Source organism: Megalobrama amblycephala, linkage group LG20 (assembly GCF_018812025.1).
Source record: "Megalobrama amblycephala isolate DHTTF-2021 linkage group LG20, ASM1881202v1, whole genome shotgun sequence".
Classification (NCBI taxonomy): Eukaryota; Metazoa; Chordata; class Actinopteri; order Cypriniformes; family Xenocyprididae; genus Megalobrama; species Megalobrama amblycephala.
In genome coordinates this window covers 14,006,792-14,019,373 of record NC_063063.1, presented here as the reverse complement: position 1 = coordinate 14,019,373, position 12,582 = coordinate 14,006,792, and the positions used below count along the sequence as shown (strand labels likewise).

The 12,582-nt window shown below is 36.6% G+C and overlaps 1 protein-coding gene across 1 annotated transcript in view; it reads left to right on the top strand.

Annotated features, from left to right (window-relative positions):
- The window catches only part of mrtfab (myocardin related transcription factor Ab), a 43,762-nt gene that overhangs the window by 404 nt on the left and 30,776 nt on the right, over window positions 1-12,582 (top strand). The window contains 3 exon segments of the mRNA XM_048169874.1: window positions 518-588; window positions 6,376-6,552; window positions 6,554-6,575. Coding sequence (XP_048025831.1) covers window positions 6,451-6,552; window positions 6,554-6,575 — 124 coding nt within the window. The 5' untranslated portion in view covers window positions 518-588; window positions 6,376-6,450.

Genomic DNA, 12,582 nt, shown 5'->3' with positions numbered 1-12,582 from the left:
GCTTCTTAACAGGATTCTCATTTCCTGCCATGTCGCATCAGAACATGAATATGTAACAACAAGCGATAATGAAAGTGTTGTAAAGAAATGTGTATCTTGGTTTAGTTATTATTTAAGTCAAATCTCTGTCATAATGCTGTAGGTGTATGATTATACTATTTGTGCAGGGATATATGAAGTATTTGTTGAGCTAGTGCTGGGACACACCTACTAATCATCATCAGCACATGCGGATCTGTCCCTTTTCCACTTGATGGACACAGACAAACCATCAAGGGGCTTATTATATATTAATAAAATCTCTATGGCCAAATTTAGATCATATCTTCTATCTGCATGCTCATGAACTAGTATCACAGATGAGATGCACAACTGATTATTACATAAGCATCTGCATTGACTGCTATGCCAACTCGAGAATATAACCTCAAGGCACGATTTGGGTATTGTATGGTGATTAAATATTTGTATCTTTACATTTTTTTTCATTACAAATGATGGTCCTCTCTTTCATCAGATGTTCAAGATGCTCTCAAACTGTGAGTGGAAATGATGCTGAAATCTATTATTGTGGATCTCATAATTAAGGTATTGTGCTCTTTAAAGTCACCATGAAATAAAAATTGTCATTTTTTTTTTCTTGGAATATTGCAGTATTTATTATAAATGATTTATCTGTGGACATCATTTTAAAAAAATTAATGTGCCCTTATAATATTTAATCAAAATAGCTTCCCTCCCTCTTGTAACAACATATTTTCTCTGAAGTTTTTGGCATGAGGGTGGGACAACCTGTCACTCACATGAGATCACAGCAATAGCAAACAACAACAATCCAATCAATTCCCAATGGACAAAATTAAGTCCCGCCCTACTTTTTTTTTTTTTTCAAGAAGCCGTTTCACTTGGATATACATCACAATAGGGAAGAAAAGACTATCGCAACTTCCGTTTCATTCCGACTTTAAGATTGATGTTTGAATAAAGCTTTGGTTAAGAAACCATCTGTCATTGACTTACCAGCTTGGCTAATTCAGAATGGCTGATCTCTTCCAGAAGGTCATATCTATCTATATTATGTAATTCTGTCTGGTTAATGGGGTATGGGGTTACCTGCATCACTTGTGAATTGCTCGGGTGATGTATTTGTTTTTAGAATTATTTCTGTGGCTGATGGTTAAAGGCAGGTGTGGACGTGCACAATGAGGAATGTCAGACAGCTTTTATGTTGTACCCTTGTCAGTGCACTAAACCTGAACATTGCATGTCTGAACACTGTTTCTCAAGTAAAGTAGGAATGTTCTTGCAAGATAATCTCACTATTTGATATATAAGAGATGGTGTGCAGCCAGTCTGTCATTTTTACAAATACAGCCCAGCAGGGTGATTGAGACCACCACATGAATTATATTTATTTGTCTAATAAATATATACAAAGGCATGTAATATTGATTCAGTTATGAATTTTTTATTGAATTATTTTATCTTACTTGTAGATTTGTTTAAATATTTTACTAAGAAAAATAGTCCATTATGTATTAAACCAATGATTCTACAGCTTTTTGACCTGAAGGCCTCTTGTTGTCCAACACCATATTCAAAGCCTCCCCCAAACCCCATAAGCTAAGATATTTTCAGTATTTCTGCTGTAATTATGACAAAGCTGCTTATTTGATTATTTAATTAACAAAAACTGGGAGTGTTGATAATTATCCACGATTCATTTTGGGATTCCAGAAGTTTCAAGAACTTTGTTCTTTAATAAAAACAATAGTTATTAAAGGGAAAATATATTGATTTTATGTGGGGTATTTTTGGCATTTAAATTTAGATTAGGGTTATATTATTTTTATATATTAATATCAATTGTTTAATTTAAATACTTTTAAAGGCACAATATGTACTATATTTAGATTAAAATATACAAAAACCACTAGAACAATGTTGTATATTTTGTTGACTTTTGTACTTTATCCCAAACGTTTCCAACAGTGTTTAAATCCAGAGAAATCAGCCATTTTAACCAGGACACAAACCGTGTCATTGCGTCGCCTGTCAATGACGACATATCTTCGATTTCCAGTTTTACTAATATCGATCTAGATTACTGCAAAGTGCAACAAGTATCTCATAAGGGCCACTGAGTGAACGCACAGAGTAACGTTATAACATAACTTTCAACACACTCAAATGTATTTAGTATGATTGTTTTTACTGTGTAAAACAGTGCTGTGTTACCTCACGTACGCAACGAAAAGAGCGGAAATGGCTGACTGCAGCAAAAACATAATAAAAGCTCTGCTGAACTCAAGATGAGTGTGCGTCGCAGGTGTCTATAATTAGCATCCTCTCCAGCGGCCTCATCCCGCTCCCACGGCTCTCAACCCATCCTGCTTCATACCACCGTAACGTTAGTAAAACTTTAATACTTTAGCTCATCCATGAACATGATTTCTACGGTTCATTAGGCTACACCTTTGTTTTGAATAAGTGACCTCTAGTGGCGAAAATTACATATTGTGCCTTTAAGTCATCCTGTGCCCCCCTTGGAAGTTTACTGAGGCCTCCTGGTTGAGAACCATTGAATTAAACAAGCCGCTACAATAAAACTATTTATGCTAACCATAAAAATACTGATTTACTATATTTCAACTACTTAGTTGCACAGTGCTGCAAATTAGCTGTTGTGGGGCGCGTTTCCTGGAGCGAACTATGGTCGTAAGTTTGGTCGTTACCAGTAGAGTTCAATGGGACTTACGACCATGGTTCACCAACGATGCTTTCGGGAAACGCACCCTTGACTTGCCATGAGATATCATGTCATGATATGAAAGTAGAACTGGTATGTTGCCATGAACAGCTGTGAAATGTACAGCTTAGCATCATTATTAAAAAAAAAAAAGACCTCTCAGTCACACTATTGACCAATCAGAATCAGGTATTTCTGAGAGCATGAGTATGATAAGCCAGCCAGGTTTTAGTGTTAACACGTGTTATTGAATTTTTTATTTTTTTTTTTTTTTTTTTTTTTCCTATAGCTGGCAGGATACAGTGTAATCTAATAGTACTTCTCCAAGAAAAGGGCAACTTGCCTTGGGTCTTGAAACTCTGCTGTAATGGTTAGGCTTACAGCAATAGGGAAAACATTTAAATAGTCTCAAAAGGCTTGTCAAATATTAGGTAACCATTCAAAAGAAAATAATTTCTTCTTTCTACTCCACCTCTCTTCTCATGGGACGTCAGGGTGGGATTGCCATGTCAATAGACTCTGGATGCTGATGAGCTCATAATGAAGAATGCATTAGCTAACAAGATGGACGACGCTTGGGCTACACAAAGCAAAAACTCAAACATGCAGTTGGACATTGATTTTGGTCGCTTAGAACAGCATTCAGCATTTACTTTTCTAATATTTGGATTTCTAGCCCACCATTGAGTTAAAGTGTTAGTTCACCCAAAAATGAATATTCTGTCATTATTTACTTACCCTCATGTTGCTCCAAACCTGTATGATTAACTCTCTTCTGTGGAACATAAAAGAAGATATTCTAAAGAATGCTGGTAACTAAATTTTTTTTTTTTGCATTGACTTTCATTATATGAACAAAAATACAATGGAAGTCAATAGAAACCAAAACCGTGTGGTTACCAACATTCTTCAAAATCTCTTTTCTTTTGCGTTTCACAGAAAATTATGACAGAATTTTAACTTGTTGGAATATCCCTTTAATTTCAGTAGAAGTACTACATTACCTCACCAATGGAGAGTTGCATGATATGTAATTGTGAATGCCTTCTCCACAGTTTCAAAGCTCAGAATGACCATTGCCATCACTGTGCTCCTAGTCAGATGATACTTTAAGTTGTTTTTAATGTCTCATTGGAAACTGTGTCTAATGCTCCATGTGGAGCCTTTACAGGGATTGTCCTAGACATCTTTTTAGGGCTTGTGCATTCTTAATGCATTCTACCAAACTGTTGGGATAAAAAATAAAAAGGACAATTATAGCAAGAAAAAAAAAAAAGGCTAAATGATAAAATTGGACGATAAAACCATGGATATGTGGACAGATGGGTGAATAAATTATTCAAATTAATCAACAATGGGCCAGATTTACTAACAAGTTGTTTTTGTGGCTGACCTTATTGCATATGCATTTGTAGGAGTTTCCCTTTCAGATGCAAAATTTATGGGAGGAGAGTATTTAAATGAATCACGTGACATGATTTACTAATATTTGCACTCGTCAATTTACTGGTATTTGCGGCATTTATTAATTTCCAAAAAAAAGAATGTCTTAACCCATTTTGCGACATGGCTGCAATTGTTGCTGCTAGGAGGAGACACGCAGAGAACAGAGAGCGCATGGTAGAAGAGAGAAAATATTTTCCACTCGTATTAATTTCTTTGGAATGCCAGAGGAAGACGTTATCCGAACATATAGTTTGCCTCGGCTTGGCAGACGATATATATATATGTGTACGTGTTTCTTATATTATACATGTAACAAGTTGTGCCTGTGTCGACCCGCACCTGATGAGAGCATCAGCTCTGCTTATTTGCATCCCAACGCTAATTTGCGCTGCTCTTGTTAGATTGCGTTGGTCATTATGTAAATGATTGCGACTGCGATTGTGATCTTTAATTTGCACGTCAGCAGTAGATTGCGCACAAAACTCGCCACTCCCATCGCCGCATTTGCGGAATTGTGCTCTCACGCTAATTCGCCCCGTTTAGTAAATCAGGCCCAATGTGTGTGTGCACCCTCTTCAACGGATAGTTCACCCAAAAATTGTCATTTACCTGTCCTCTTGTCATTATAAACAAAACATAAAGATATTTTGAAGAATGTACTGGTTGCTCATTTCAAGTTTTCTGAATTCATACATTAGCTTTGTGCAAGGAAAATACTTTTAAAGACATTCACCCCCAGTTTCACTGACAAGGCTTAAAATTTCTGTCATTAATTACTCACCCTCATGTCATTCCACACCTGTAAGACCTTCGTTCAACTTCAGAACACAAATTAAGATATTTTTGATGAAATCTGAGAGGTTTTTTTGTCCTCCATAGAAAGCAACGAAATTACCACATTCAAGGTCCAGAAAAGTAAAATAGTCAACGTGACTACAGTGGTTCAAACTTAATGTTAAGAAGCGACAATAATAGTTTTTGTGCGCAAAAACAAAACAAAAATAATTCAACAATTTAATTTCTCCCCTGTCAATCTCCTACACTGTTTACGTTGTTATAGACAGTGCAGTGTTCTATGTCAGAATACCGACTTATTATTGGCCGGTGCTCATGTGAGCAGCATCAGCCAATAATGAGCCGGCATTCTGACGTAGAACAGTGTAGGTGACTGACAGGGGAGACACGAAATTGTTGAATAAAGTTGCTATTTTTGTTTTGTTTTTGAGCACAAAAAGTATTCTTGTCGCTTCATTACATTAAGATTGAACCACTGCAGTCACGTTGACTATTTTAATGATGTCTTTACTACTTTTCTGCTTTCTATGAGGGATAAAAAAAAATTGAATTGGATCCTAAATTAAAGTGTTAGCAAATAAAATTTTAACTTTATAAATGTCTTAACTGTCATGTGATTAATTTAATGCATCCTTGCTGAATAAAAGTATTAATTGCTTTAAAAAAAAAATCATACTTACTCCACACTTTTGAACGAATTGAATAATTCAATTAGACTAAATGTTTAACAAATGAACATGGCATGCATTGGGCAGCAGATGTGTAGAACTGTGAATTATGGGCATTTGGATTGGTACTTTTCTTGCTCACAGATTAGATGGCCATACAATAGCTCTTTGTTCTGTTCGAAAAAAGTAAACCGAACAAAGTGTTTTCCAAAAATCTTTTAAATGAACTACCGCTGGAGGCTTTGAGTTCCCCACCTGATGATATTTTACATGCTTGTGTAAATCGCTGCCTCCAGTCATATTGGATGACATTGAGAATTTGTGAGTTGCACAATGCTTCACATGCCTGAACTTGTGGTGTTTGTGCTTTATAGAACATGTAACACACCCACAGTGGTTTCACTGGTTAAAGTAAGCGAGCAATAGAGTTTTTTTATATAGGTTAATGGGACATGGCACTATATGCAGATATTTTCTTTTCCTGTTGGCACAGACTGTGCTGCATGTAACTTTTTCTGTTGAAGATAAGGTTAAGATTTGACTCATAAATTTGTTAAAAGTGTGATGTCTTTAATTGTGCTCTTTGCAAAATAGAACACTGATGCACAGTGACAGAAATAATACCTTCAGTTCTCGCCCTTTATATCTGTGTTATGTCTGTCTGTGGTGTTTTCCCATTTCTAATTCACCCTTGTCTCTGTAATTAACCTGTCACAGGTCTGACTGCTTCACCCACCTGTCACCCTGGCAGCACAGGAAGCCAAACGTGGGGAGGAGCTAAGCCCTGGCAGCATGGTGTCTGCTGTGGGTAACGGCTCTGTGCCCAGTCCTCAGAGCGAGGCGGTGGCCAGTGAGCTGCAGGAACTCTCTCTGCAGTCTGTACCGAGCTTACTGCCCTCTGAAAGAACGCAAGAATGGTGAGTTAACGGGACACTGGTGCTAGTTCATTAGCAAAACTTCCTTTCCCTTTAAATGTCAGCCATGCAGACTGTCTGAGTATTCAGTATATTATCACCAACGATATAAATAAAACGTAAAAATTAACGTAAAATAAGTAATAGTAGTAGAATAAAATGTATCACGTTTTCCACAAAGATATTAAGCGGCACATCTGTTTTCAGCATTGAAAATTAGAAATGTTTCTTGAGCATCAAAACGGCATATTAGAATGATTTCTGAAGAATCATGTGACACTGAAGACTGGAGTAATGATGCTGAAAATTCAGATTTTCCACCATAGGGATAAATTACATTTTAAAATATATTCAAATAGAAAACATTTATTTTAAAGGTGCCATCGAACATTTTTTTACAAGATGTAATGTAAGTCTAAGGTGTCCCCTGAATGTGTCTGTGAAGTTTCAGCTCAAAATACCCCATAGATTTTTTTTAATTAATTTTTTTAACTGTCTATTTTGGGGCATCATTAAATATGAGCCGATTTATGCTGTGCGGCCCCTTTAAATCTCTTGCTCTCCGCCCAGGGAGCTCGCGCTTGCCAAACAAAGTTTATACAGCTAATATAACCCTCAAATGGATCTTTACAAAGTGTTCGTCATGCATGCAGCATGCATGCGTCAGATTATGTGAGTATTGTATAATGTTATATTGTTTACGTTTGATTCTGAATGAATTTGAGGCTGTGCTCCGTGGCTAATGGCTAATGCTACACTGTTAGAGAGATTTATAAATAATGAAGTTGTGTTTATGAATTATACAGACTGCAAGTGTTTAAAAATGAAAATAGCGACGGCTCTTGTCTCCGTGAATACAGTAAGAAACGATGGTAACTTTAACAGTACATTAGCAACATGCTAACGAAACATTTATAAAGACAATTTACAAATATCACTAAAAATATCATGTTATCATGGATCATGTCAGTTATTATTGCTCCATCTGCCATTTTTCGCTATTGTTCTTGCTTGCTTACCTAATCTACCTTGCTTCCAGACGTTAATACTGGCTGTTAATACTGTCTAATGCCTTTCATAATGTTGGGAACATGGGCTGGCATATGCAAATATTGGGGGCGTACACCCCGACTGTTACGTAACAGTCGGTGTTATGTTGAGATTCGCCTGTTCTTCGGAGGTCTTTATACAAATGAGATTTATATAAGAAGGAGGAAACAGTGGAGTTTGAGACTCACTGTATGTCATTTCCATGTACTGAACTCTTGTTATTTAACTATGCCAAGATAAATTCAATTTTTCATTCGAGGGCACCTTTAAATTGCAATAATATTCCAGATATTATTGTTTTCACTGTATTTTTGATCAAATAAATGCAGCCTTGGTGACATCTTTCAAAAACATTTTAAAATTTTACCAACCCCAAAATTTTGAAAAGTTATATACACATGGTATTTAATAATTGCCATATTCATTAGTGCTGGTTTAAATTTTTTCAATTAATCAGAGTCTTCATTTGAATCATTCTGATATCCCCGCTGATTCTACAGTGCCACAGCTAAAGAAATTACATTTTACCTGAGTGGTGAATGTGAGTTTGCAATCTGTATTTATTGTTATGTTATAAAATATCTACATACCATGAAATAATGGCAAGAAATATGTTTATATTGAGTTGCTATCACAGGCTGCATGCAAAAACAAACATACAACATGACCAGTGTAGTCTGCTTCAGGAACAAATCTTATGAGCCAGTTCTTTTACCGAACCATTAAAGTTCAAATTAGTTCAAATCAGTTTGAAACCCTGTTTAATATACAACATTTGCAAAGAGAGAGAATGTCTGATAACTGAAACATACCGATGAAATAAAATGGAATCAAATTGAATCAAAAGTTTGTGAATGAATTATGTACTACAGTACTATCCACCTTATTTTGCAATCTAATAGGTTTTGTAGTGGTAGAGTGCATTATATTAGCCACTAGGTAACTTGATACAGAAGATCAATGGTAGAATTCAGCGGTGTAGGGTTGTGATGTCTCTCACAACAACAGGATGCACAGCAGCATAATATGTTCATATGGATGTGCATATAGGATGATTTCCTAATTAGATTTAGCACACAGTAATGAAGTAATTAGATCATTTGCGATGTTACAGTTTTGTATGTGCAGAAACCTACAAGTCTCAACCGTGTTAAAGCAGGAGAACAACAGAGACAAAGAGAATGTCTTGCGCAGTTGTCTTTCTTTGCTTTCTTTCCTCTAAGAGATGGTTTGAGACAGTGGGTGTCTTGAGATTTTTTGGACCGTAATCGTTTACATTGAAAATATAGTGGGTGTTCAAAAAACATGGTGCTTTTTGGTACTTTTTGTTAGTGTGGGATGTTCATTCTCCTTCTCTCTGTTTCATGTGTCATTTGCAGTACTCAGTTAAAATTAATTATTTGTGTATTTTTTATAGGACATTCTGAAAAAGTCCAAGTCATAAGCATTGTACAGATCTCTGATTCATTAAGTTTTGTAATACAGGGATTTCTTTAAATAAAAGGATGAATATTCAGATCCTTTGAGAGAAGGGTGTCAAGGAAGTATACATTATTGAAAATTAAATGACCTGTTAAATCTTTGTGACATGCAGAAGGACACTTCAAAATGTGTCCATTCACCTCTCTGATATACAGCAGACACATTGTTTAGCTTCAGGAAGCTTAGAGGAAAGGACGATTTATGAAGATTAAACAGAACCAGCAGGAAGACAGACAGACACTGTAGCGTGCTGTGATTTCAATCCAAATGGAGATGTTATATTTTCATTCTGAAAAATCTGTGGGATGTTATTATGTAAGGTTTGCTGTGGTAGGGTGGTAAGTGGTGGGATGTTGTTGAATATTTTTTTTTTTTTTTTTGTGACTGCCATTCCAGAACTGCAGGAATGCCAATAAAGAGTTAAAGTCCCATGTAACAGCACCTTAGAAGCTCATGGCCTGCAGTCACCACTCCCTTCTTTCAGTCTTCTGCCCCTCGAGCTGCACTTCATTGAGGGTTAGATGATAGTAGCAGACATGTTAATGCAGGACCTTTCTCTTCTCCTGCACAAAACAGAAGTGATCGCTGTTAAGGATTTTGGAAAACAATGCTGGCATTTGCATACATTTGTTATTAGCAAGTTTATAGGGATGCACTGAAAGTTTTAGCCACTGAATATTTTCTGACAAAAATGCTGTACAATTATTTTTTTGTTACATTTTTTGTTTTGTTAACTGAAAATTAGCTTTTTTTTATTGGTATACTGTTAACAGTGTTAGATTTTGCTGTATTTGGCTGAGCAGTCGTTTGGGTGGCTCGCCAATGTATTAGATTCCTCTAATACATAAAATAAGTAAGCTTGACCAGAGTTCTTGTGGGGAGAAGAATTTATTGAAGGTAGTAATGTAGCACAGTTCTTCAGCAGCGATGTCAGCGTGTTGGCCTTCAAAACATCTTAACCCCAAATTCTGTCTGTGGGACAGAACTTTATACATGAAGACAAAAGGGCTACAAACAATAGAAAACTGTTAGGATTCGATCTACCTTGCAATCTACTCTGAGCAATGCTGTTTCTTTGTCATTCACACCCATCAGTTTCTGTGGGCCATACGTCTGTATGGGCCATTTGGTTCACACCTTTACAAACACATTGCGTCTTCATTGCATCTGAGGCACAGTTCTTTGCATCTGAGGACACAGTCACAAGTGTAAATGCATCTAACTAAAGATAATGAAAATACACATAATCTTTCAACAGCGACTTTGAGAAAAAAACAGAATGCAAGTGAAATGGTGCAGGTTTAATTAGATATAATGTAAATTACTTGTATGTTGATGGTAAAAGGTTACATTTACTGTTGATGGGCACATGTACCCTCTTGAGATTTAATTTTCTATGAGAAATTAAGACAGATGAGTGCAACTGCACAGCAAAATCACTGCCTGTGGAGGCATATTGTGGTAAGAATTTAAACGCGATTGAATATTTCCTAGGTGTGCATTCACAAAGTGTGACGAAATAAAAAAAAATTGTTGCATTCTAGATGTTTTTGTAAAAAACAGTATTACGTGGCATTCAGAATAGAATTGTTAAGTGTCTTTCCAATTCCTGAATTTGAATTGAATTGGAATTAGAACGCAGAATTTAAATTTAAATTTGAAGTAGAAGTAGAATTAAACTAAACTGAAATTCAAATAATTAATATAACTCATTATAAGCCAAAAAAGTAGTTTCAAACAGATTTTTTTAAATTTACAAAATAAAATTAGCATTTTTGTCAGTTTAGCACAGTTTGTCCAGAATTTTTAGTCAAGAATTTATATTTAATTGCATCACTTTTGGCGAGCCACATATAGCTGGAAAATTATTGAAAAGCAATATTATGTGGCATTCAGAATTGAATTGGAATTGAGGTAACAAATAGGATGCAGAATTGCAATTTGAATTTGAAGTAGAAAATTAAAATGAACTGAAATTCATCGGGGCTGATAGCCTTGTGTGCAGCGCCAAGTGTTGCCAAGTCTGCAGTTTTACCGCGGAATTGGGCTACTTTTACACTGTTGCCGCGGGATATTTTTCATGTCCGTGGGTTGAAGCGACCCCAAATAACATATTTAGCCCCAGGAATGCCACTTTTACTGTGAGACTGCCTGTGAAACGCGATTGGGCTAGTTTTGGACTAGTTTTGAGTAGCAATTGGGTGGGATTTGTTGTGAACCTGGCAACCCTGGGCAGCGCGTCGACATATAGCAATGTTACGCTTGGGTGACCCGAGTTCCAATCCCGTCCACCCCCTCTCTCTCACTTCGCTTCTTGTCTGCTTACTGTCCTATCATAATAGGCAAAAACGCCAAAAATAAATCTTTAAAAAAAAAACTGAAATTCAAATAAATTCACATTACTAGAAAAGCAAATTTCAGACAGATTTACTTTTTAATTTACAGTTTAAAAAAAAGAGTATTTTTTATCATTTTTATATTTAGCCTGTTATAAAGTTTCAGTTACAGACAAGAATTTTTACTTGCGTCACTTTTGGCAAGACACATATTGCTGTAAAAAGAAATGTACAAATAACTGCAAGTTTAGGATTTAGAGGTAGTTTTTCTACAGGATAGTCTTGGAAATTCAAGCAGCAGTTGACAAAATGAACTATATGCAACCTGAGTAATCGCTAAGAACTGTTTGAAGTGAAGAAGTTTGGAAGAGGGAACGGAGGCCTGAGGGAGGATGTGTGTTGGGTAGCCGTCCTGAACACTTGATTGCATAACTTTGTGTACAGAGCAGAAATCCTGCCTCTCAGAAAGCAGGCGGTCAGGAGAATGACGGGGGCCAAAGGTGATCTGGAATGTGTTTTGGCTTCAGTTTCTGGCTTGTAGTCTGCACACGTTTTCTTCTGTAGTAAACGAGTGACCCCCAAATCAGGACACAAAGTTTTTGATCTTTCCTCCCCTCTCTCCTGGAATGAAAAAATAGAAATGGCTTCATGGAACAGGAAAACTAGGAGTTGCTCAACACAGCTGAAAGAGGAGCCTGAAAGCAGCACTTAACCAGTAATAAGGAAGAAACCGGCTCGCGTAGACACAAACACTTGTGCTAACACACCCACATCTGTAGGGCGTGCACACACACGCCAGCACTGAGCGGAGGAAGGTGAGGGGCGCACGGACACACCCTGCTGTTCTTGGATCTACTGCGGGAATTTTCTCTCAGCAGAACAGCCTGAAGTTCAGTCAGTCAACTTCATTCACAGCTTGTTCTGTTGTCTGGTCTGGAAATGGATTAATAAAGTGTGAACGTGATTGTATCCGTATCCTTCTGCAGTGGAAGGATATGGCCATACATTCAGGTACAGTACTTGCGCGTTTTTGTTTTTTAATGTTTGATGTTTGCTGATGTGAATGAAGTCATGTTGAGGTGAGGTGTGGTATCCGTGGTTAAGGTTTAACAACTTTGTTTAATAGCTAAGCCTGCTGTTTG